Source organism: Argopecten irradians, chromosome 11 (assembly GCF_041381155.1).
Source record: "Argopecten irradians isolate NY chromosome 11, Ai_NY, whole genome shotgun sequence".
Taxonomy (NCBI): domain Eukaryota; kingdom Metazoa; phylum Mollusca; class Bivalvia; order Pectinida; family Pectinidae; genus Argopecten; species Argopecten irradians.
Genome location: NC_091144.1, coordinates 977700 through 1005436, shown reverse-complemented (window position 1 = coordinate 1005436; position 27737 = coordinate 977700). Strand labels below are relative to the sequence as shown.

The window sequence follows — 27737 nt, the reverse complement described above, 5'->3', positions numbered from 1 at the left end:
TACTGCTGCAATTAGTTTTGAGTAAAATCCTATTTTCGCTGGACCAGAGATTTAAATAGTATTTAAATCTCTGGCTGGACTAAAAACAAAATTTCTTTGTTAATCATGGGCCCTACTTTACATGGGAGCCGATCGCGAGTTGTAGTAGCACAACTGTATAAGAGTTGTCTCCCTTACTCCACAGAAATGTGTCTAAAAGTAACTTTTACAAATATGTATATTTTATTTGTTGAAAATGTCCACTCTCTTTGTATTTAACTATATATACAACAAGCTGAAGTTCTAAAGTTAAATTTTAATATCGTATACAACAAAAGCGCTTAAAAACAACTGTGGTATATTAAAATAGAAAAATCTTTTAAATATTTTTAAATGCCTTTCAAAAAGGAAAGAGACCGCGTGGCCTAATGGATAAGGCGTCCGACTTCGAATCGGAAGATTGCGAGTTCGAGTCTCGTCGTGGTCGATCTAATTTATTTTTACATTTTTTATCTTTTATCTTTTATGTTCCTATATGTTACTCTATAGTGATATGAAAAGTTACTAAACGTTATTTTTTGTGTCTTGTTGAAGAGGATAGATCGCCTCGAATAGGTAACAACAATTTATCCACACTCAGAATAGCATGTGACGTGAATGTGGCATAGTGGTGTACATGGGATATCCTATGGTTCAATTATTGAAGCTTACAATGTGTTTTTTATCCTAATGCATGACTGCGTTACACCAGAGATTTAAATATAATACTATTTAAATCTCTGGTTACTCACAGAAAAAAGATGACAACGATTGCAAGCTTACAACTAATACTTCATTCTCTAATACCTGCAGGATAACAGTTACAATGCATACATACTTATATGTTTCTGCATGTAGTCGGACTAAGTTTATTTTAGGGGTGTGTATTCTGTGAATTGTGAAATGAGTTAATGGATTTTTTTTTAATTTATAGAGGGTACTGTAATGAAAACCGAGTTGTCTTTATACAAACTATCCTCTATATTGGGATATCCCCGATACTCCTGTTGTTCACAATCACTGTCATCATATCCTCAATATTCAAGGGGATCTCTTCGTAATCGCCTCGATATTCTATAGTGATACTATCACTGTCGTCATATCCTCAATATTCAAGGGGATCTCTGTCGTAATCAGCCTCGATATTCTATAGTGATACTATCACTGTCGTCATATCCTCAATATTCAAGGGGATCTCTGTCGTAATCAGCCTCGATATTCTATAGTGATACTATTACTGTCGTCATATCCTCAATATTCAAGGGGATCTCTGTCGTAATCAGCCTCGATATTCTATAGTGATACTATCACTGTCGTCATATCCTCAATATTCAAGGGGATCTCTGTCGTAATCAGCCTCGATATTCTATAGTGATACTATTACTGTCGTCATATCCTCAATATTCAAGGGGATCTCTGTCGTAATCGCCTCGATATTCTATAGTGATACTATCACTGTCGTCATATCCTCAATATTCAAGGGGATCTCTGTCGTAATCGCCTCGATATTATACATGTAGTGATACTATTACTGTCGTCATATCCTCAATATTCAAGGGTACTCTTATACTGTCGTCATATCCTCAATATTCAAGGGTATCTCTGTCGTAATCAGCCTCGATCGATCTATACTGTCGATACTATTACTCTGTCGTAATATCCTCAATACCAAGGGGATCTCTGTCGTAATCAGCCTCGATATTCTATAGTGATACTATCACTGTCGTCATATCCTCAATATTCAAGGGGATCTCTGTCGTAATCGCCTCGATATTCTATAGTGATACTATCACTGTCGTCATATCCTCAATATTCAAGGGGATCTCTGTCGTAATCGCCTCGATATTCTATACATGTAGTGATACTATTACTGTCGTCATATCCTCAATATTCAAGGGTATCTCTGTCGTAATCAGCCTCGATATTCTATAGTGATACTATTACTGTCGTCATATCCTCAATATTCAAGGGGATCTCTGTCGTAATCGCCTCGATATTCTATAGTGATACTATCACTGTCGTCATATCCTCAATATTCAAGGGGATCTCTGTCGTAATCGCCTCGATATTCTATAGTGATACTATCACTGTCGTCATATCCTCAATATTCAAGGGGATCTCTGTCGTAATCAGCCTCGATATTCTATAGTGATACTATTACTGTCGTCATATCCTCAATATCCAAGGGGATCTCTGTCGTAATCAGCCTCGATATTCTATAGTGATACTATCACTGTCGTCATATCCTCAATATTCAAGGGGATCTCTGTCGTAATCGCCTCGATATTCTATAGTGATACTATCACTGTCGTCATATCCTCAATATTCAAGGGGATCTCTGTCGTAATCGCCTCGATATTCTATACATGTAGTGATACTATCACTGTCGTCATATCCTCAATATCCAAGGGGATCTCTGTCGTAATCAGCCTCGATATTCTATAGTGATACTATCACTGTCGTCATATCCTCAATATTCAAGGGGATCTCTGTCGTAATCGCCTCTATATTCTATTGTTACTATATCTCTGTCATATTGAACCAAAGATTTCAAAGATTATAGTCTCCTAGACACATTACATGGATTATACAAATACAAGTTACAATTTTACATGTAACTGCAAGTGGCAGGATGGACAATATATATCATGACCAATAGCTAAAATATGGACAATTAATTTGGAAATTAACAATACTTATTTCGTACTACAATCAAAGCTTTTAATCGTGTCAACAAAAATACCATCATCTTTCTAATGAATAAAGACACACTCTTCAATAATTGGATATTGCAAATACCAATAAGGCCACCCATCTTATGAAGACTGTGATTACTACAATAATACTATATTCAATACGTGTTCTTAATTTTACGGCAGTGTAGAATACCTTTGGCTAGCGAAGTTGTGGTAAATAGAGATCGAATCAGTAATTAAGTTGACCATTCTTTTTTTCTAACGCTATATATGGATTATAGCGCCTTGACGCGGGAAGGCATGTGTGTACAACACAGGTGTGTGTTTACCTGGGTAAATCCCTTCCGTGGTGACTGAGCTGTGTGGGGTTCTCCTGCTTTATACACACATAGAACTGTCACATGGAAATAATATTGGACACACGGACGACTAGGGTAAGTATACAATATTTCTTGTTACATTGTAGTTTGTATGTCCCACACCTGTTATGTGGTAGTATTATATAGGTAGTACCCCCACGTGTGTGATATCGTACGATATCAGGCGAGACAACAAAGACCCATGTACCCTCATATATACACATTTATATGTATGTATATTACGAGTTTCAGATTTAAAATACATTCGGTACACAACTACAGGCACAAACGAAGCGAATTACAAAAAAGTAACTCGGATCAATTTCAACATAAAAACATGTACGAGTATCGAAGAACAACCAAATTACACGTGTACTTGGTGGTACACGTACGTAAACACGGGATTTAAATGAGATATATATACATTTGTACATACATGTTACAATGTACATGTATTGTATACATTTTATTATTTCCTTTACTTCCTCCATTCCAAAGATTACATGATAAATACATTTAATACAATAACATTATGCAATATTGAACATGGCAAAGAATATGCACAGAAAGCCCTTTATAAGTAACTTGAACATTACGCAGTTAATCAGCGAATTTACAAATGTATGTACAAGTACATGTCGAAATGGTACTTTGAAAAGAAATGACACTTTGTCGGGGTGTGTATACTTTTTTATTGTTATTTGAAAAATTGGAAATAAAACACCGTACAGCAATATAAATGTACGTCTATCATAAAAAAATGCAAATAAAGTAAGTTACGCACGTGCGTGATGACGTCGATATAGTATACACTGTATATATGATTATATACATGTACACGTGTGTGTGCTTGTACATGTAAAAGTCATGTTAACGTTCCAGATTAATGAGGAGAATTTAAAGTGATATCCTATCTAGTAGACATTGCATGTAATGTGCACCGGATGTACAATGCATGGTTAGGGTGCGCAGTAGCCAAGCGTTGTCGAGCACGTGTGCACGTGTGTTGAATGAATAACAAGCTTAAAGTAACGTAGATTTCTGTATGGTCCGGTGATCCGACCTCGTGGTCAATTTGTCAATCTAATTGACCACAGGCAAGTGTGATCGGACTGTCTTGTAAAAACACCATTGCATTAGGATGATGTTTTACCATGTGGGCTGCTGTCAGAGGTACGTACATCTACATACAGACTAAAATATATAATCCTAGCTAGCTGTCTGATCTGGAGTCACACGTTATAATCCCAGCAATGAGATCATTGTTCCGGCATATCACAAGGACATATGACGAATTCATGTACCATATAGAGTATGTTACTTCAAGGGGTCCATATGAATGACATTTAAACTAAGATGTCAGTTCGATTTTAATTGCATGTACAGTGTATGTTCGAACAGTTTAAAGCAGTTCCTGCAGCTCAGCCGGGCTCAATTAGTCTGGAAACTCATTTGCTGTGTGATGGTTTGATTTCTGACTAACTCGGACCACCAGCCCCTCATTTTACACAGGAAATCGATTCGGGTTGGCAGAGTTAGGGATAACATTAACACACAGTCTGTTGTTCTCGTGCCATCATTTCCCCATTGTGAATTACACTGTATAAACACCGGAAATCTACAGTATATGTAGTTGTATTGTACCGCTTAGTCAGACTAGTTAAAAGTGAGCAACATCCGCAGTAGGACGTGTTTGGCAGGACTAGTGTGAAGTAGGTATACCTATTTATATAAATAACGTGTCTATGTTTGGGATGTGTGTTGAACATCGAATTTCTATATCATTCATGAACATGAGTGACAGAGAATGGTACAGAACTGGTGTTTTGAAATGAAAATAATTCGACGACAAAATAGAAACTCGAACGTTGTCCCAATAATAACCTCACGCTATACGTATAACCTGGTGACACCCGAGAGTAGATAATATCTTTAATTCTATCGTGGTCTTGTACTCATTCAATGTTGATACATCTGTAAGTGACAAACGTCAAAAAAAGACCAACAGCTGTTAAAAAGTGTATTCCAGATAAAATCGGAGATAAAACTACTTAACATGGGACAAAGAAACAAGAGTGGGCTTTTGTGTTTTCCTAGTATGATTTGGTTTGCTATATCGCCTCAATCACACTTGTCATCAGATCGCTTAGTAAATCACATTAATGTACCAATCGAGTTGATCTCCGCTGTATTTCCGTCTACACATCCCCTTCGGAAGTCTGTCTGATACCCAAATTAAAATGTAAGTAGTTACACTGGGTTACAGTCGTCATTTAGCATCTATCATCTTTATCGATGAAATATTTGGCAAGGAATGTTCAGCCTGGAACGTGCTCGCATGTGTACGAATTGCACATCGAAGTATGCCAACTCTTGCCTTTGTTAGGTGTCTGTGAAACATTTGGCAGTCGTTTGTTTGTGGGTATACATGTTCTTGTGTTGATTCTATCAGGATGTCCTTCCTTGTCCAGGAGGTTACTCCAGTACAGCCCTCCTGTGGTCCGTGAGGATCTGACCTCTCTGTGACCCCGTTCCCCCACAGCTGTAGTAAGTACATGTGGTCCCGAGTGTGAGTGTGTACATGTGTTACTATCGCGAGGATGGGTCACGGCTAACCACCAGCGGGTGTAGCTGATATGGACTGGGTTATCATAATGGCTGACTATTGTGATAAGTGTTCCCCATTCAGTAGTAAATGTGATGTCCAGAGCACACTAGCCTACAACCCGTACGTAAGTCAGAAGTAGCCATGTCCGGGCTATGTGATTAAGTCACCAAAGGCCAGTATAGTCCACGGCGAAAATACTGTGAAATACAGAACGTTGACACTCCATGTGGATTTAATGTTACAACAAGGACGTCTACAGATAAATGCTTGGTTACATCTATTGGTATGTATTACCACCTCTCGATGTAGAAACAGTATCGTGTTTCTGACCATTGACTTATACGTCTCATGATTAAGAAAATAATTGATAGACAACTCTCATACATGTTATGTAACACACATATCAACCCCTTAACTCCCAAGAATTATAAAGATGCTCCACCGCCGACAAAGCATAAATGATATTCATCATTTGAACAATAACTGGTATTTAATCGTGTATATATATTATATGTCTAATTAACACAAAAAAAATTATATAAAATAATTTATTTCCCCTTTGGTGCATGCGCAATCAGTATTTCATTCCATATAGGATATAGTGACACGGATTTTTTTCGGGATGTAATTATTTTTTTTCTCATATCTTTACCTTGAAGTAAAATTAGAAGCTCAAACTTTTCAATGGCGGTAATGGTATTAAGTAAGTAACTTTTGTAACTGAACGAAAAATACTAAATCGTCTGCTCCTGTTTTTGATAGTGAAAAAAATACCATTTGTCAGCGGTGGAGCATCTTAAGCAAAGTTCTCGCAAATCTGACATTTTCTTTCAAAATGATGTTTCACCCGTTTGCAGCAATATATTTGGTAAACAACCAATATACATTATGAATCTTTAGTTCAGATCCCAGCCTTTTCAAATTTTGTAAGCAAAATAATATTTTCACATGAATTGCGTTACCAAAGCAACCGAAATTATGGAAGTTCTAAATTTATAACCCGTAAGACAATGAAAGTTATCTAGATGTCAATTTATCAACCTAACAATCAAGTTTATTATTGCAGAAGGATTGAAAAGTTTACTGAATGGCATAATTTCAATTTAATTTTGAATGTTACCATGGTAACGAACAAAATTAAAAACCGACGATTTTTGAAAATGCTTAAATTAGTGTTTCACCTATCTTGCTTCAACTAGAGAAAGTTTAATTTATATTATATTAATTAAAGCTTAGTAATCTTTTAACTTTCATATTAATTTCAAAAGAGAACGTGGCCAGAACTTGTATCAAATAATTAATCGTTTGCGTAAAAATGTTACCATGGCAACCAAACTATAAACTACGGTCGACTAAAATGTCGAAAAAATGTGTTGTTTTGCAAAATTTTTTGTTTGATATGTTGCTGTCCACAACACTAAATATTGTATATTCATACGCAGATCAATTCAATTTTTCGTTTGCGTAAAAATGTTACCATGGCAACCAAACTATAAACTACGGTCGACTAAAATGTCGAAAAAATGTGTTGTTTTGCAAAATTTTTTGTTTGATATGTTGCTGTCCACAACACTAAATATTGTATATTCATACGCAGATCAATTCAATTTTTAGAATGCCAACAATCAACATTATAACCTTTATGCAAGCCGGCTTACACATGTTTATATGTGTGTTCTCTCAAAATCAAGATGTTTAGATAATATATCTAAATATATATATGTACATGGTAAAAATGCAATGCAGTACTCTCATAGTATACTGCAGTAATTTGTAAGTAATTTCCAAACGATGATATCTTCAATTTCCTGAAGAGTCCATCTTGCCTCTATGACTGTCTTTGTGTTGATGGTCATGTCATCCATAAATGCCCTTACTGGGGGTTGTCTAACTCCAGCTCTCATCCATGGTCACCTACTCATCTTCTCCACTGATTTTACCATTAGGTTCATGGCTGCAGCAAACAGAATCACTGACACTGTACAGCTAGTGACTTTACCGACCTCTCAACGTTACCACGAGATTATGTAGTCCTGACTGTGAATCTAAGCTCTAACTTGTCAAAGTAGCTTTCCAGCAGATGTCGTGTCTTCTCCGGCACATGATACCGTTCCAGTGTAAGTTGGACCAGTTTGTGCCGCATGGAACCGTATGCATTTGCCAAATGACAGCAACTCCCCTGTCATCTCCTTTGCTTCTCTGATAATCTGCGTCAAGACACTGGTATGTTCCACACATCCTGACACACCTGGAATCCCTCCTTTCTGAAGAGACATGTCAACAAAGTTGTAATGCAGCATGTAATTGGTCATTTTCTTCGCTAGTATTGCCAGAAATATTACCCTTCAATATTCAATAAAGACCCGGAATTGCTTGAGTGTCTCAGTTCCTCTTTTGGTATGAAGCATCCCTCTGCCTAGTGCCAACAGTTAGCCAGCTTTCCTCTTCTTCATACTATCATCATGAGCTGCCACAGTAGCTTTGTCAATGTCGTGCAATTCTTATATACTCTATAAGGTATGCCATTGGGACGTAGGGTGATACTGTTCTTGCTTTTGTAAACATCTTATACTACCTTCAACTGTGGTTCAGGCTCATCATATAAATGGTCTGGTTCATCTGGCTGAATGAGCTGTTCGCTGTTCTCAAGCTCCTCATCCCTCTTAGGATCGCTGTGGGTGTCATGCAGATGCTTCAGTTCTCGACCTCTTCTTCTCTGCTTTCGAGGTTCGAGACCCTTTGCTGCCAGGAATGTGTGGTGTAAATTGGAAAGGGTTGGCTGTGAATGTTGTGCGCGCTCTTTCCCTATCTTTCCTTCTTCGTCTACTCCTTTCGGCTCTTCTTAATAGCTTCAACCTGATGTTTCTGCGAAGTTCTGACAATGCCTTTCATCTTCCTATCGACTCTTTCTGCCAAAGATGCGGAAAAAAACACCCACATCAAACTTCTTCCACTTTGCTTTGTTTGCACATGATGGCCACTTGATCTTTGCTATCCTGCTATCAGCCAGGTTTGGTTCCTGTAACCTGACCTCGAGGGTATGTTGACGGCGGTTTTATGTTGTTGACTCATCATTCCAGTTGTCCTCTTCATTATCTGACACGTGGACGCTGTTGTCATTGTGACTTTCTTCCTGGACCACCTCCTCCTCCGTCTCACCAGGTTGTCCTGCGCGTTGTGTCAAACGCAGAATAGGTGCCCCGTGTGGATCTTAAGTCCCCGTTCATTTTTCAAGGTCTTACCACAACTATAAGTACTGCCATTGTCCAGTGTCTCGGTCCTTCGTCGATGCGGCGTTGTATCCATTGTATGCATGTACAGATGTATATAAATATATATGTGTGATAAACATCCATATTGGAGATACCTTGTAATGCAGATCCTTATGTGTCATGACTTTTGACTGAGTAATCCTATATACGCAGGATATGAAAAAAAAAATTAAACTATATCGTTTCATATTTGGCTTGACGCAGTAAAAATGTTTCCAAACAACAGATTAGTATTCGTAATCAATTGTTTGACCTGACCTCCTATTAATCAGTAAACTAATAAAATATATAAAGATGCAAAAGAGAATTACTATTATACCATCATTAGGTTTACTAAACATCACCGGGTGCGTATACTGAGCATATGATTGTTATTCCAGGTGACCTTTGGACATGGCCAATCAAATCGCTGCATGCAAAATCTTGACAGTGAATATCAGGGGAAGAAATTGTTTGAAAAAACTGTCAGAATTATTTTCGTGTATGTAGTCATCTCGCCGAAAGAGCACAACAAAGCTTATTGTATATGTACATATTTGGACAAAATATCATTTTCAAAATTATGTAGTAAGGTGTAGAAAATGCATCTGATATGAAGTACACGTGGTGTAAAGGTCATCTGAACATGACCCCTTATGGGATATTGTCAGATCCTTTATTTAACGGAGTGGTTATGAGAATCTGTATTTTAATCAGATCGGTTTTACCCTGAATCGGTCTCAAAAACATGCGGATGATCGCTCTGTATGTTTTGTCTGATGTATAACGGATATATTAACAATGAAGGCGAGACGTTAATTCTCGAGGTTTTCGCTTAACACAGTCATAATGTTAGTGTTGGTTACATCCAGGAATAAAATAACAATGGGCCTTTGTGTTTCCTCCTTTGTATTCTCAACTTTGTTATTCCGACTGTAACTCTATTGTCCAATTACCACAATTGCATGATTCATTTCGTCATCAGAATGATGACAACGTTCGTTTTGGAGTGTTCAATTTGTTACAATAGTGCTAAAATGCCTGACTAATAACATCCGTTTTTAATAACATTCAGTAATATATTTGAATGCATGTGAAGCAAATGGTTTAATATACGGTTACTTTCCTCAGAACTAAGCCTTTTTGGTTCAGTCATAATAAGAGATACGTTTTGGTGGCTCCCCAATTGCACTTACCACAGTTCTCTAGTTCAATGTCATCAACTTAGACTGGCCACCAGTCTCTAGAATATTGAAAAAACATCACTAAAATTTGGCTTGTTTTATCAGGAGATGGCAGTTTACGTCACATGTTTGTCCATATTTTATACATTTTATACCCTGAGTAGGTCAGCAGATCTAGACATGATGGTGTGATGTATCCGCGGTCACATCTAAATATCAAGTGACACTTATTATAAAATGAAAGTGGTTAGCCGTTAAAAGCAGATATAAACTGTAAATTAATCTCCTTCAATCCTTAACACTATAAACTTATTTTGATAACTGTTCGTTTTATAGAAGTGTTTGAAATCTCTGTAACGCTACATTTACGACAACTTCATCGGGGGATCAAAGACTGTCTGCCAAATAGCAACACAGCAGTAAATACAAAATTGTATACGCACGTGGAATGACGGTCTTTTCATGAGAAAACATTTTTACTGGAAAGGGGATTTTTTTTATCTCATATACATGTCCTGTCGGTCCTGTTACTTTTATAATATCATAGACCTTTCACAGGGCCGGAACTCAAGTTGTAGATGTACAAGGGGGCATCGATATAATATAAATACCACAGTAACATGTATTTCCCTAAATAATTACCATAGTAACCTGTAGATAATTATATATTTACCATAGTAACATGTAGTTACTAACAAAATATACCAAAGTTATCTGTAATTACTTACATACATAATTACCATAGTAACATGTAATCACTTACAAAAGTACCATAGTAACCTACAGTTACTTACATAATTACCATAGTAACATGTAATCACTTACAAAAGTACCATAGTTACCTGTAATGACTTACATAATTACCATAGTAACCTGTAATGACTTGCATAATTACCATAGTAACATGTTATAACTTAGTTAATTACCATAAACACCTGTTATTACTTACATAACTACCATAGTAACCTTTATTTACTGATATAATTACCATAGTAACCTATAGTTACTCACATAATTACCATAATAACCTATAATTACTTACATAATTACCATAGTAACCTATAGTTACTTACATAATTACCATAGTAAGCTGTGGTGATACGTGCACCAGATAATTAGAAAGGGAATTAATTTGAAGGTGCTGTTAAATAACGTGACATTAACGTTTAAAATAAAATTACAACAAATGCCTACAGTTTTCAAAATTCCAATTACAGAGCATAGTAACCTGTAATTACTTACATAATTACCATAGTAACCTGTAGTTACTTACATAATTACTATAATAACGTGTAATCACTTACATAATTACCAAAATAACATGTTATTACTTACACAATTACCATAGTAACCTGTAGTTACTTACATGATTACCATTATAACCAGTTATTTCTTACATAATTACCATAGTTACCTGTAGTTACTTACATATTTACCATAGTAAGCTATATATACTTACATAATTACCATAATAACCTATATTTACTTACATAATTACCATAATAACCTGTAGTTACTTTCATAATTACCATAATAACCTGTTATTTTTTACATAGTTACCATAGTAACCTGTAGTTACTGACATATTTCCATAGCAACCCATAGTTTCTTACATAATTACCATAATAACCTATTGTTACTTACATATTTACCATAGTAACATGTAATTACTTAAATCATTACCATAGTAACCTGTAGTCATTACATATTTGCCGTAGTAACCTATTTACTTACATAATTACCATAATAACCTATAGTTACTTATATAATTACCATAGTAACATGCAATTACTTAAATAATTACCATAGTAACCAATAGTTACTTACATAATTACCATAGTAACATGTAATCACTTAAATAAATATCATAATAACCTGTAGTTACTTACATAATTAACACAGTGACCTGTGGTGTTACGTGATACTACATACTCAGAAAGGGGATTGATTTGAAAGGAGGGATGCTGTTAGATAACGTGACATTAACGTTTAAAATAAAATTACAACAAATGCCTAGAGTTTTCAAAATTCCAATCACAGCATAGTAACATGTAAATATTTACATAATTACCATAATAACGTGTTATCACTTACATAATTACCATAATAACCATATTATAACTTACATAATTACCATAGTAACCTATAGTTACTTACATAATTACCATGGTAAGCTGTAGTTACTTACATAATTACCATAGAAAACTATAGTTACTTACATAATTACCATAGTAACCTGTAGTTACTTACATAATTACCATAGTAACCTGTAGTTACTTACATAATTACCATAGTAACCTGTAGTTACTTACATATTTCCATAGCAACCTATAGTTACTTACATAATTACCATAGTAACCTATAGTTACTTACATAATTACCATAGTAACCTGTAGTTACTTACATAATTACCATAGTAACCTGTAGTTACTTACATAATTACCATAGTAACCTGTAGTTACTTACATATTTACCATAGTAACCTGTAGTTACTTACATAATTACCATAGTAACCTGTAGTTACTTACATAATTACCATAGTAACCTGTAGTTACTTACATAATTACCATAGTAACCTGTAGTTACTTACATATTTCCATAGCAACCCATAGTTTCTTACATATTTACAATAGTAACCTGTAGTTACTTACATATTTACCATAGCAACCCATAGTTTCTTACATATTTACAATAGTAACCTGTAGTTACTTACATATTTACCATAGTAAGCTATATATACTTACATAATTACTATAATAACCTATAAGTAATTACTATAATAACCTATATTTACTTACATAATTACTATAATAACCTATTGTTACTTACATAGTTACCATATTTACCTGTAGTTACTTACATAATTTCCATAATAACCTGTAGTTACTTACATAATTAACACAGTAACCTGTGGTGTTACGTGATACTACATACTAAGAAAGGGGATTGATTCGAAGGGAGGGATGCTGTTAGATAACGTGAGATTAACGTTTAAAATAAAATAACAACAAATGCCTAGAGTTTTCAAAATTCCAATCGCAGAGAACGCAATTCTAGACTTTTAGTATAGATATTGAAGGCCGACTTAAAGGATTTTTTTTTCATTTTATCTACCTTTAGCTGAATGTGTCATTGAATGAAATGATATAATATATATAATAATGCGGTGTCTTGTGTATATTTAAGATTGTCGTTGTTTTTTAATACATTTTGTCATAATATATTTTTGTAGCACAGTACATTAGCATCATTTACAGAGTACATTTCATGTTACTAAAGTGTTAATACTGTATAAGTTCAAAGGTCGAATACACTTTGCCAATGCTAGTGTTTTCATCATCAGGTAGCTTTGACGAAATGTACTCTAGGTCAAATGTCATGAGAACGTTTTTCTCCACTACCAGTTACGTTACGCAGACAGAGCGTCTTCACAGACTAGCTGTGTGTGTGTGAGGTACAGTCATCAGTATCCGCCGAGGTAACGGATGTACTACACACTCAGCAACACATCAGTTTGTGGGAGAAGTGATGACTTAGGGCTAGGAGTGTAATACCATCGCAACAGGTAAAGGTAGGTCAGTTGTACAGGTATTGGTCTTAGCTTGGTCTTATATACAGGTATTAGCCATAGATAGGTCGTATATATAGGTACTAGTCACAGATAGGTCGTATATACAGGTACTAGTCACAGGTAGGTCGTATATACAGGTATTAGCCATAAATAGGTCGTATATATAGGTACTAGTCACAGGTAGGTCGTATATACAGGTACTAGTCACAGGTAGGTCGTATATACAGGTATTAGCCATAAATAGGTCGTATATATAGGTACTAGTCACAGGTAGGTCGTATATACAGGTACTAGTCACAGGTAGGTCATATAAACAGGTACTAGACACAGGTAGGTCGTAAAAACAGGTACTAGTTACAGGAAGGTCGTATATGCAGGTACTAGTCTTAGTTAGGTCGTATATGCAGGTACATGACACAGGTAAATGTAGGTCGTATATACAGGTACTTGTCTTAGGCAAGTCGTATATACAGGTACTTGTCTTAGGCAAGTCGTATATACAGGTAGGTCGTATATACAGGTACTAGTCTTAGGTCGTATATACAGGTACATGACACAGGTTAATGTAGGTCGTATATACAGGTACTTGTCTTAGGCAAGTCGTATATACAGGTACTAGACAAAGGTAGATCGTATATACAGGTACTAGTCTTAGGTCGTATATACAGGTAAGTCGTATATACAGGTAGGTCGTATATACAGGTACTAGACACAGGTAGATCGTATATACAGGTACTAGTCTTAGGTCGTATATACAGGTAAGTCGTATATACAGGTACTAGTCTTAGGTCGTATATACAGGTAGGTCGTATATACAGGTACTAGACACAGGTAGATCGTATATACAGGTACTAGACACAGGTAGATCGTATATACAGGTACTAGTCTTAGGTCGTATATACAGGTACATGACACAGGTTAATGTAGGTCGTATATACAGGTACTTGTCTTAGGCAAGTCGTATATACAGTTTCTAGACACAGGTAGATCGTATATACAGGTACTAGTCTTAGGTCGTATATACAGGTAGGTAAGTCGTATATACAGGTAGGTCGTATATACAGGTACTAGACACAGGTAGATCGTATATACAGGTACTAGTCTTAGGTCGTATATACAGGTAAGTCGCATATACAGGTACTAGTCTTAGGTCGTATATACAGGTAAGTCGCATATACAGGTACTTGTCACAGATAAGTCGTATATACAGGTACTTGTTATACAGGTAGGTCGTATATACAGGTACTTGTCTTAGGCAAGTCGTATATACAGGTAGGTCGTATATACAGGTACTAGTCTTAGGTCGTATATACAGGTACATGACACAGGTTAATGTAGGTCGTATATACAGGTACTTGTCTTAGGCAAGTCGTATATACAGGTTCTAGACACAGGTAGATCGTATATACAGGTACTAGACACAGGTAGATCGTATATACAGGTACTAGTCTTAGGTCGTATATACAGGTAAGTCGTATATACAGGTATATACAGGTAGGTCGTATATACAGGTACTAGACACAGGTAGATCGTATATACAGGTACTAGTCTTAGGTCGTATATACAGGTAAGTCGTATATACAGGTACTAGTCTTAGGTCGTATATACAGGTAGGTCGTATATACAGGTACTAGACACAGGTAGATCGTATATACAGGTACTAGTCTTAGTTAGGTCGTATATACAGGTAAGTCGCATATACAGGTACTTGTCACAGATAGGTCGTATATACAGGTACTAGTTACAGGTAGGTCGTATGTAGATGTTGAGTTTAAGTTTATTTTACAACACAGGTGGCCGTCGTGTGTAGCGGTTGTGTAGAATCCTCCAAAAATCATCTGAAACAGAATTTAACGGATTAAAACAATGGTAACATATACATCTTCTAAAAGAGTCGGGGATCCTTACATATCATCCCTATATACCCAAAGGTCGCTGACGGCCAGGATAATCTCGGCGGCTTATCCTCGGAGTTGATTTTGAGGTTCAGTATATAAGCCAAAAATATTTACGTATAGTCTGCTTAAAGGTGTGTGAAACCAGACGAACTTTGTTATGATTAGTGGGTTGTTCATCTGTAAATATAAGTGTGTATCGTACAGTGCTATCTCCACAGTACCTAATGTGCCAGGGAAGAACACGGTTTGTTAGAGACAGGGGCTGGTGGGGAGATATTGTGATCCAATCGGACTGACGACTTGAACAGTAACCTGAAGCAAATAGGGCATCACGTACGTGTGACCTTGGATGAAAGTAAAACATCTCCACTTCTCCTACACTTGACACTTGATGGCAATTAAAGATTTCTTTTCGAGATTCATCGGCCAAACAGCGTTAACCCAACATTGCAATATTCTAGTACAAATGTACCTTCTTTTGGCGGGGTCAGTGTCTATCTCCGTACGCATCAGTTTGAAACCCTACTCGCGGATTATATAGAGGACCTCAGTGTTTATTTACTAGTTGAGGAATGTACTCCGACACTTCACACCGGGCCTATGGCTATTAGAGTCCACTGGTGAAGGTCGGTACTTGTCTTCTGAAGTACGGATTCACACAGGACTGATAACCGCCGTCATTCCTGGTACACCCTGTTTAATCCCCGGATTGACTCAATTGTTGTGATATTAACATGTGTTTTTATGACGTGTTTACCTTGAATATTCTTGTTAAGTAATCTAGTACTTGTCGACCCCCTGACTGTCTCACACTTGAGGTGGAGTGTGCCGATTTTATGTTTTGTTTTTAGTGGCTGTTGAAATATCAGGATGTGTATGTGTATATCAGCATCTGTCATCAATCACGGTGTTATTAGGCACTGTACGGGACCACAGGGATTCACACTGCGTGACCCTGTAGGGTTTACATTCAACCATCTGTTTTCTCACACTAATCGTAAATTACAAGTAATTTGTTCAGCCTTTTTTAAGCGTGGAATTGATTGTGAGAATATTTTTGTAGCCTAGGGGATTTCTGTTCATAATTGTTGGAATGGAAATTGTGTACTTACTCTTTTCTTCGGGTGTTCGATTTAAAACTGTTTTTGTGTTACAGATGAAATGTGAAATGTTGCTCTGAGAAGGACGTTGCTCCAGAATATGTCAAATGGCCTCAAACGATTTATCCGGAGTTTCTCTCTAACAAAATGGAAACCAAGTTCCCGGATGAAGACTCCGGCGCTTTGTTTACTTGTTGTGTCGGTTGCTATAGTGATGGTTTACATGACGTTGCTATCGCTACCAAGATACAACCGACATACACTGACACACAGATCCAATTTTCACCGCAAATACGCTGTGCACACAATGTATGGAAAAGGCGACGGAAGTGGACTATTATACGGACACGTCAACGGGACTGCTGAGAATTTCACACAATCATCTCTTTGGGTCAATCCTGACCTTGACCTTTTACACATAGTAAGTACACAGGTTAGATGAAAAAGAAAAGTCTCCAAACGATATAAGAATGAACCCCCTATAGTTAAGGTAATATACATTGGTAGGATGATATAATATTGTGTGAGGAAACATTAAAGTGTAAACGATCTACTGCAGTGTTTCATTATGGATTGGTATTTTTGAAGAAATATTTCTAGTATAACCTTTACTTAACATTGGCATTGAATGTTAATTTAGCAATCCTATATATGCATACGTGTACCTTGTAAAATGTTTCGGCCTATCAACATTACATTAACGTCGTTTTTCATGAAAGCCTTGTTTTACTCCATTTTATAAATGACCAATTTTAAACTTTTGATTTACATCGTCTTTTCAGGAAAGACCTAGTTTCTTACCCAATTTTAAGAATCCCTGTTGGTACGAACGGTTATATGGATCTGATGTTTATAAAAACAATAAATACCTGGTCGTGTCTCGTTCGGCACGTCACAAATCTCTACAACTTATCAACGAGTGGTCCAAACGACTGTCGTCCAATAGGAACACCGCTCAACGTCTACGCTGTTTACCATACTTCCAAGTGATTGGTCAGCCCAAGTGTGGCAGCACGGATCTGTTTTGGCGAATCATGAGGCACAATGACGTCCTCTCTCCTCCAATCAAAGAGCTGCACTGGTGGAGCAGAAACAGACAGGGTAGGGCACAAGTCCACATGAGGGATATTGTTTTGTTTAATACTTTAGTGGCTATGCATAATTACAGAGTGAATTACATATGTAGGAGGGAAAGAGAGAATTATGTGCATATAAATTGTTTAGATAAAAAAAAACATACCTTATTCCTGTTTCAGGTAAGAATGTGAATTTTACCGACATCATCCCACTTCCACAATATGTTGATATGTTTGACCAGGCGGCGCTTCAGATAGAGAGATCTCCGGATACAGATGTTCAAGACGTAAAATATTACAGCAAAATATCAGGTAATTTATGAATAACTGAATATTGGCAAGTAGAATGATGTGTATAATTCTGAAAATCAATCTGTAAGCCTTATAAGTTTGATTAACACAGACCATAGTGATTTGGTCATTACAAATATACAGTATAGGATAATACATATGCTCATTTCATATGCGATTTTCGTATGTGATTCTTAGAAGAATTCATTTTACCACAGAATTACAATAACCTAAATTTCAACAATTCCAATGTCAAAATGTGACACAAAAGATCATCGAAAGCAGCCATTTTGTCTCGCCGTCATGGAATCCTAGCACCACGTAATTTTCCTGACGTCACTGCATGCCCGACACAGCCAAGGAAAATCCGCCAATAAAACAAAAAGTAATATATGCAAACTGTTTTATGACTGTTAGTTTTGGCGTTTTCTGATTGGTCTAGACTGCTCGAGCAGGCATTGACAAAATGCAATGTACACCTGAGAGCAATGACCACCATTTTAGAGGTTGACATTACCAATCCGATATGCTTGCTATACTTATGAAAACAAATAAGAATCAATTATATAACAGGTGAGTTAACGTCTTTTTGGAATTAATACGATGAATTGGTAAACCTTTGCACGGTAATAATATCCCTCGGAAGGATACCAGTCACTGAATACCAGTCGGACTATGTGATAAAGTCATGTAAATGTGGCAAAATTAACCCCGTCATACATTTATTCTAATATTGTTTGAAATATGACATTATACAAATATTGGCTTTTTGAGGTTAATACGAGGAATTGTTAAACCTGAGAAAGGTGATATTCCCCGAGGCCGAAGGCCGAGGGAAATGTCACCTTACAATTCCTCGTATTAACCTACAAAAAGTCAACAATTTTTTTGTTATATGAAACGATAACAAGTTACAATGATACAAAATTTGCAACATGGAACAATTTTGAAGCAAGGACAGCGCAATGACTAATTAAACAAAAATTAGAAAAAAATCTTCATCCATGTATCCTCAGTAGGTACTTTTAGTACAAGTGCTTCTGCTGTAATTCTTCATAATATGACTTTCGAACATATAGCTACTTTTAAAATGTGTTAAAATATCTTTCCTAATCCTTCCTCACTGTTGTCTGCCATGTTGGATTTGCCCGATGATCGGCAATGCTCTATTTTGATTGGTCACAAAATGTGGAAGAGACAGGGAATTTTCTGTCTATCTATAGCCAGGTTACCAATTTGCAATGTCAGCCTCTGAACAGGTGTTCATCGGTCTCAGATTGATAATGCATTTTGTCAAGACCTGACCGAGCGGTCTTGACCAATCAGAAAACGGCAAAACTCAGTCATATAACAACATAATTTATCTGCCAGGTGAGGCGAGTGTGTCGACATTCTGGGAGAATGACGATTGGTTCCACTACCCAGAGAACGCGGGTCACGAGGATCCAGTCTACACTAATGCCGATTATGTGAAGAAACTCCTCCCCAACAGTAAACTCATCCTTCTGTTACGGAACCCAATAGACAGGTGAGTTACACACTTCTAACGATTCTTACTACCTTTTTATGGGACCTACATGTATTGCAAATATTGTATTCGCCAAAAAAGCTTCCAAACATGTCGCAATGTGATCAATGTCGCGTTGTGTATACAAATTCACATTTGTAAGTTACCGCTTGATGATATCTGTGATGATATACATATAATGTAATTTCGTTTATTACATTCATTTCTTTTGGTTATTGAAGTTTGGGGTTATTATTCCATAGACCGAAAGAATTCTACGTCATAGGTGGGGTGTTAAAAGCCGCACAGTGATTGGCCAAACTCAACTATGGGCTTACATGTAGGTATCAATGGGCCACATCTAAATTTGCTTTATTGTGAAAATAAATAAAAGCAAGAAAATTAGTGAACACCTTACTGTGTTATTCAAATTAAATTAAAAGCATTATTCTCAATTGGTTTCATAGACTTATGGAGAATGCTCTTCTGGTTTTTGTCTGGCTTTATAAACCCATTTTGTCTGTAACCTCATAAACCCAAAATATATAGAGAATAATTTAAGTATTTAATAAAATATATGCGTATATGTTCATGCCACATCTAATAATTCTCATTAGCAGTTTGATTGTAACATGTCCCAGTTTGATTATAACATGTCCCAGGTTGATTGTAACATGTCCCAGGTTGATTGTAATATGTCCCAGTCCTTTGATTGTAACATGTCCCAGTTTGATTATAACATGTCCCAGGTTGATTGTAACATGTCCCAGGTTGATTGTAATATGTCCCAGTCCTTTTTGGTAAATCAAACAGTATCAAACAACAAACGGGTTTTAAGACCATTAAATTGAATACTTATACTGCGTTCTTTGATATTCTTTTGACCTTGTTGCTCTTCTTTTGTTGATGAAGGTTAGCTTTATACGTGTTCCGTAGTCGTAAATCCATTCAATGTGTGGTATTTCGATCTGTCAATTACTGCTTTTTAGCTCACCTGATCCGAAGGACCAAAGTGAGCTTATGCGATACCATGGCGTCCGGCGTCCGGCGTCCGCCGTCCGTCCGTCGGTTAACAATCGACTTCTTCTCCATAATCGCTGGTAGGAATTTAACAAAATTTGACTGGTAGCATCCCTATGGGGTACTGACTGAAAATTGTACAAATGGTGAGGCTGACCCCCAGGGGACTGATGGGCGGGGCCAAAAGGGTCAATTTGACTATTTTCATATAAACGACTTCTCTGAAACTAAGCATTGGATAACAAATACAATGCAATGGTAGCATCCTTGTGGGGGTAGGGAATCAAAATTGTACAAATGATTGGGCTGACCCCTGGGGCCTTAGGCGCAGGGCCAAAAATTTTGCTATTTTTTCTAATTATAAGAGTCTTTGTGATAATTACTAAAAAAAAGTAGGTGAGCGATAAGACCCTCTGGACCTCTTGTTTCATTTTATTTCGTTACACAGCCACGAGACGAACCTCTTTGAACAATTGCATATTGAAATGTTCTACATAAATTGTGAATATCATCCAACTTTCTACACATATTCGTCATTATTACATCGTATGATTTTGAACAGCTGAGCCTCTGGTGATCGTACCACTTCAGTCACATGATACTGGTTTATGTGTTACAAAGGACTAGACAACTGCTGACGGCATGATCTGAGGGTTGTCGGTGACATTTATACCACGCGTTATATAACCAAAATAGAGTTTTAAAAATCTTGTGTGAACTCAAAACAATTATATATAGTGATGCAATGTTCCAAGTGGGTTAAAGGAAACATTTATTGTCTGGTGAGTGTTGCAGGAAACCGCTTTGCCATACAAAATCTGACGTGACAGCTAAAAGGCTATATACGCCAGGCTCCCTAGAAACTAACACGATGTTGTGTTCTGTTGGCACATCGTAAAGTCATCACACAGAACGCCAAGGATAATAGCACCTGACAAGCTCGGCATGTTTTGTCTGGGGCCTATCGTGTCCTCCTCTCGTAATTCACGGATTATTTACACTAGGGCCGTCCAACAGATTTGACGTATGTGGCCATATGTTACACGGGTACTATTTGGATGGCATTTATGACGCATTTCATCTGTATTCATGTTTTATTATCTTGTTTAGAAAAAAATGTATATATTCCTTTCGTGATATAATAGATACAAAATGTACTTCGTCGTTTTCCATTTCCTATTTGTGAATAATTATTTCTTCTCTATTCTACACGGTACACTTATTGACTTCCTTATCCTGAATTGCTGTGCTTAATTCAATCAAAGTATGAAACTCCTCCGAGTACGAGACATGTATATCGTTCTGTTTGGTCATGACATGTGTTTTCAATTATATTTAAGTGTTAAGGTGGTGTGTCAAAGGTAAATTTTGACAGTTGTTACTACGTCGAGTCTTTGATCAAAACAAATTGAATTGAAATTTATCATTTTGGACAGGCTCTGTACCAGTCTTATTATCTGTGTTAATTAGGTTTCTGAACAAAGCACTTGGTGATATTGAATTTGCTTTGCTGATTTTTATTTGTATGTAGTGAATGGTTTCTGGTGTTTCATTTTGACTGGCAAAAGAGTAATGTAAACCCATGTATTGAAATAGATATTTTTGGTCAAACAATGATATATGTCTAGGACGTTAGTTCGACCAAATTTGACAGAGTTCAACCTTTTTGCATGAAAAAACCCAACTAATGTCTGTTAGTTTTAACAGTTTTGACATAGCTACGATAACATGAGTTTTAATGATCACCATTTGGTTTTACGGTTTATCCCATGTATAAGCATCATTGTTCACCGGCCTCTATGGAGTACCATTGGGGTTAACTCAGCCTTACATAGATCTATTGACCTTTGTAAAAGTACAAATGTATATCACCATGGTCAGCTCAAACCACGTCAATGTTACGTAGATGTACAGATTGATTTTCTGGGAACTCCTCTGTGACACTTTCAATAAAGTATGTTATGCTGACGGAATTACAATCTGATTTAACTACTGATCGTGTTTTAGGAGTTCCTCTACGATAAATATAACATCGTTTGTGGATACGAGTTATACAGATCAGGCTATTTACTTCTCCTTTACATAGAGGATGTGACAACATACTCCCTGTACGATAAATATAACATCGTTTGTGGATACGAGTTATACAGATCCTATTTACTTCTCCTTTACATAGAGGATGTGACAACATACTCCCTGTACGATAAATATAACATCGTTTGTGGATACGAGTTATACAGATCAGGCTATTTACTTCTCCTTTACATAGAGGATGTGACAACATACTCCCTGTACGATAAATATAACATCGTTTGTGGATACGAGTTATACAGATCCTATTAACTTCTCCTTTACATAGAGGATATGACAACATACTCCCTGTACGATAAATATAACATAGTTTGTGGATACGAGTTATACAGATCCTATTTACTTCTCCTTTACATAGAGGATATGACAAAATACTCCCTGTACGATAAATATAACATCGTTTGTGGATACGAGTTATACAGATCAGGCTATTTACGTCTCCTTTACATAGAGGATATGACAACATACTCCCTGTACGATAAATATAACATCGTTTGTGGATACGAGTTATACAGATCCTATTTACTTCTCCTTTACATAGAGGATATGACAAAATACTCCCTGTACGATAAATATAACATAGTTTGTGGATACGAGTTATACAGATCCTATTTACTTCTCCTTTACATAGAGGATGTGACAACATACTCCCTGTACGATAAATATAACATCGTTTGTGGATACGAGTTATACAGATCCTATTTACTTCTCCTTTACATAGAGGATATGACAACATACTCCCTGTACGATAAATATAACATCGTTTGTGGATACGAGTTATACAGATCAGGCTATTTACTTCTCCTTTACATAGAGGATTTGACAACATACTCCCTGTACGATAAATATAACATCGTCTGTGGATACGAGTTATACAAATCCTATTTACTTCTCCTTTACATAGAGGATAAGACAATATACTCCCTGTACGATAAATATAACATTGTATATGGATACGAGTTATACAGATCAGGCTATTTACTTCTCCTTTACATAGAGGATTTGACAACATACTCCCTGTACGATAAATATAACATCGTTTGTGGATACGAGTTATACAGATCCTATTTACTTCTCCTTTACATAGAGGATGTGACAACATACTCCCTGTACGATAAATATAACATCGTTTGTTTACTTCTCCTTTACATAGAGGATGTGACAACATACTCCCTGTACGATAAATATAACATTGTTTGTGGATACGAGTTATACAGATCAGGCTATTAACTTCTCCTTTACATAGAGGATAAGACAACATACTCCCTGTACGATAAATATAACATTGTTTGTGGATACGAGTTATACAGGTCCTATTTACTTCTCCTTTACATAGAGAATGTGACAACATACTCCCTGTACGATAAATATAACATTGTTTGTGGATACGAGTTATACAGATCCTATTTACTTCTCCTTTACATAGAGGATGTGACAACATACTCCCTGTACGATAAATATAACATTGTTTGTGGATACGAGTTATACAGATCCTATTTACTTCTCCTTTACATAGAGGATGTGACAACATACTCCCTGTACGATAAATATAACATTGTTTGTGGATACGAGTTATACAGATCCTATTTACTTCTCCTTTACATAGAGGATGTGACAACATACTCCCTGTACGATAAATATAACATCGTTTGTTTACTTCTCCTTTACATAGAGGATGTGACAACATACTCCCTGTACGATAAATATAACATCGTTTGTGGATACGAGTTATACAGATCAGGCTATTTACTTCTCCTTTACATAGAGGATGTGACAACATACTCCCTGTACGATAAATATAACATCGTTTGTGGATACGAGTTATACAGATCAGGCTATTTACTTCTCCTTTACATAGAGGATATGACAACATACTCCCTGTATGATAAATATAACATCGTTTGTGGATACGAGTTATACAGATCAGGCTATTTACTTCTCCTTTACATAGAGGATATGACAACATACTCCCTGTACGATAAATATAACATCGTTTGTGGATACGAGTTATACAGATCAGGCTATTTACTTCTCCTTTACATAGAGGATATGACAACATACTCCCTGTACGATAAATATAACATCGTTTGTGGATACGAGTTATACAGATCAGGCTATTTACTTCTCCTTTACATAGAGGATATGACAACATACTCCCTGTACGATAAATATAACATCGTTTGTGGATACGAGTTATACAGATCCTATTTACTTCTCCTTTACATAGAGGATATGACAACATACTCCCTGTACGATAAATATAACATCGTTTGTGGATACGAGTTATACAGATCAGGCTATTTACTTCTCCTTTACATAGAGGATGTGACAACATACTCCCTGTACGATAAATATAACATCGTTTGTGGATACGAGTTATACAGATCCTATTTACTTCTCCTTTACATAGAGGATGTGACAACATACTCCCTGTACGATAAATATAACATCGTTTGTGGATACGAGTTATACAAATCCTATTTACTTCTCCTTTACATAGAGGATAAGACAATATACTCCCTGTACGATAAATATAACATTGTATATGGATACGAGTTATACAGATCAGGCTATTTACTTCTCCTTTACATAGAGGATTTGACAACATACTCCCTGTACGATAAATATAACATCGTTTGTGGATACGAGTTATACAGATCCTATTTACTTCTCCTTTACATAGAGGATGTGACAACATACTCCCTGTACGATAAATATAACATCGTTTGTGGATACGAGTTATACAGATCCTATTTACTTCTCCTTTACATAGAGGATATGACAACATACTCCCTGTACGATAAATATACAGATCCTATTTACGTCTCCTTTACATAGAGGATGTGACAACATACTCCCTGTACGATAAATATAACATTGTTTGTGGATACGAGTTATACAGATCCTATTTACTTCCTTTACATAGAGGATGTGACAACATACTCCCTGTACGATAAATATAACATCGTTTGTGGATACGAGTTATACAGATCCTATTTACTTCTCCTTTACATAGAGGATATGACAACATACTCCCTGTACGATAAATATAACATCGTTTGTGGATACGAGTTATACAGATCAGGCTATTTACTTCTCCTTTACATAGAGGATTTGACAACATACATACTCCCTGTACGATAAATATAACATCGTTTGTGGATACGAGTTATACAGATCCTATTTACTTCTCCTTTTCATAGAGGATGTGACAACATACTCCCTGTACGATAAATATAACATCGTTTGTGGATACGAGTTATACAGATCCTATTTACTTCTCCTTTACATAGAGGATGTGACAACATACTCCCTGTACGATAAATATAACATAGTTTGTGGATACGAGTTATACAGATCCTATTTACTTCTCCTTTACATAGAGGATGTGACAACATACTCCCTGTACGATAAATATAACATAGTTTGTTGATACGAGTTATACAGATCCTATTTACTTCTCCTTTACATAGAGGATGTGACAACATACTCCCTGTACGATAAATATAACATTGTTTGTGGATACGAGTTATACAGATCCTATTTACTTCTCCTTTACATAGAGGATGTGACAACATACTCCCTGTACGATAAATATAACATTGTATATGGATACGAGTTTTACAGATCCTATTTACTTCTCCTTTACATAGAGGATATGACAACATCCCATAAATGGTCACGTTCCGGTGAATGGTCACGTTCCGGTGACCTGAAGTCCTTATACTCCCTGTAATTCATGTCAATGCATTTTCTCCGTCTAGGTGCATCAACTTCAATCAAAATTTCGTACCAGCTCACACATACATAAGCTATGTTGTGCTTTTACTATAGACACGAAAATGTGTCTGACAGCTCTAGCAAACTATTTCGTCCCCTTAAATTCACTTCCAAGTTTCAGGATGAAAATTGTAGCAATTTGATTGGCCAATAGAAATTCGAAAGGTCACAAGAACATGACTACTCATCGAATGTTGTCATATTTTAATCAGATAAATGAAATAAGAAGATCCATCTAGAGACTAGCATTTCCATTTCGATATAAAACCATTTGTTTATATTGAACAAGGATTTAAACCGCCAGTTATCTCGTACAAAAAGCTAACCTATTGTGACTATACACCAAAGAGAGAAAGTAATTTGATAAAATACACTCCACTTATTAGATATGACGACATGGGCATGGTTTGTTTGGAAGGTGAACCTCACTTCATCCCGATACGTCATACACGTATCGAATTCCGACATTCTAATGGGAAATTAAGTCCCTGTCTAGTCTTTAGACTCGCACACTTCCGGTAATCAGTGAATTTCAATAAACGTTCCCAGCCAGCTTCACCTTTGTTATAGCTGAAGGGGGTCGTTTTGTTGCATAACGTTTGCAGGTTGCCAACATTCTTAAATGTTTCTCCTTAAAACCAAGTAATGCATCTTTACAAAGCAAAAATGTATAAGATTAGCCCTCATTTACTGTACTCCTAACGAGGTTTAAAGAACGAAAGAAAGTAATTCATAGGATACAGGACTTACATGGAATGGATAGGCAAATCGTGATTCTTTAAATCTAGCTGAAAATAAAAATTGCGTTTGACGGTATTTTGGAAGTGACAATTGTGGATATTAGAACGTTGTTTAGACAACAAATAAAAACTAGAGTGCCTTGTGATGAAGAATCATTGTAAGTTCCACATTTTATCAATACATAAGGTATGAAAGAGTATTACAGGGTTAATATCAACACCACACGCGGACTGATTAAGAGAACACGTGCTCCCTACAGCTGTCTCATGATTTACACGTGAGGAGGACCGCCATGTTTATATTTATGGGTATTACATAACATGAAGTGGTGTGAGCGGCACGTTTAGTATACCGTTATGATTAAACCTGCAGCAGGTGGCTCCATCTACACTAGTACAGTACTGTGTTACGTCCTATGATATATAAACTCTTGTGCACAGGTCAAACATAACTGTGTAGCAATCGTTTTGTTATGCATTTTATTAAATATTGTGTATAGACGTTACACGTTTTCAGAAAGTGGATTCCATATGCAACAAATATAAT

The 27737-nt window shown here is 36.3% G+C and overlaps 1 protein-coding gene and 1 non-coding gene across 12 annotated transcripts in view; both read left to right on the top strand.

The window, feature by feature from the left end:
* Positions 1–393: 393 nt before the first annotated feature.
* On the top strand, positions 394–466 carry Trnar-ucg (transfer RNA arginine (anticodon UCG)). The gene has a single exon. It is a non-coding gene; the product is annotated as a tRNA-Arg (tRNA).
* Positions 467–2992: 2526 nt separating this feature from the next.
* Positions 2993–27737, top strand: part of LOC138334254 (carbohydrate sulfotransferase 15-like) — a 29249-nt gene continuing 4504 nt past the window's right edge. The window contains exons 1-5 of one of the 11 annotated variants that reach the window (XM_069282877.1): positions 2993–3148; positions 16742–17106; positions 17468–17786; positions 17942–18073; positions 19424–19580. In XM_069282877.1, the coding sequence (XP_069138978.1) occupies positions 16786–17106; positions 17468–17786; positions 17942–18073; positions 19424–19580 (929 nt within the window). In that variant the 5' untranslated portion in view covers positions 2993–3148; positions 16742–16785. Of the gene's footprint in view, positions 3149–3872; positions 4247–4374; positions 4786–5393; positions 5621–5643; positions 5965–13536; positions 13688–15802; positions 15919–15978; positions 16272–16441; positions 16460–16485; positions 16594–16741; positions 17107–17467; positions 17787–17941; positions 18074–19423; positions 19581–27737 lie in introns of those variants that run through there. The other 10 variants (XM_069282882.1, XM_069282880.1, XM_069282886.1 and 7 more) reach the window with 10 other exon arrangements.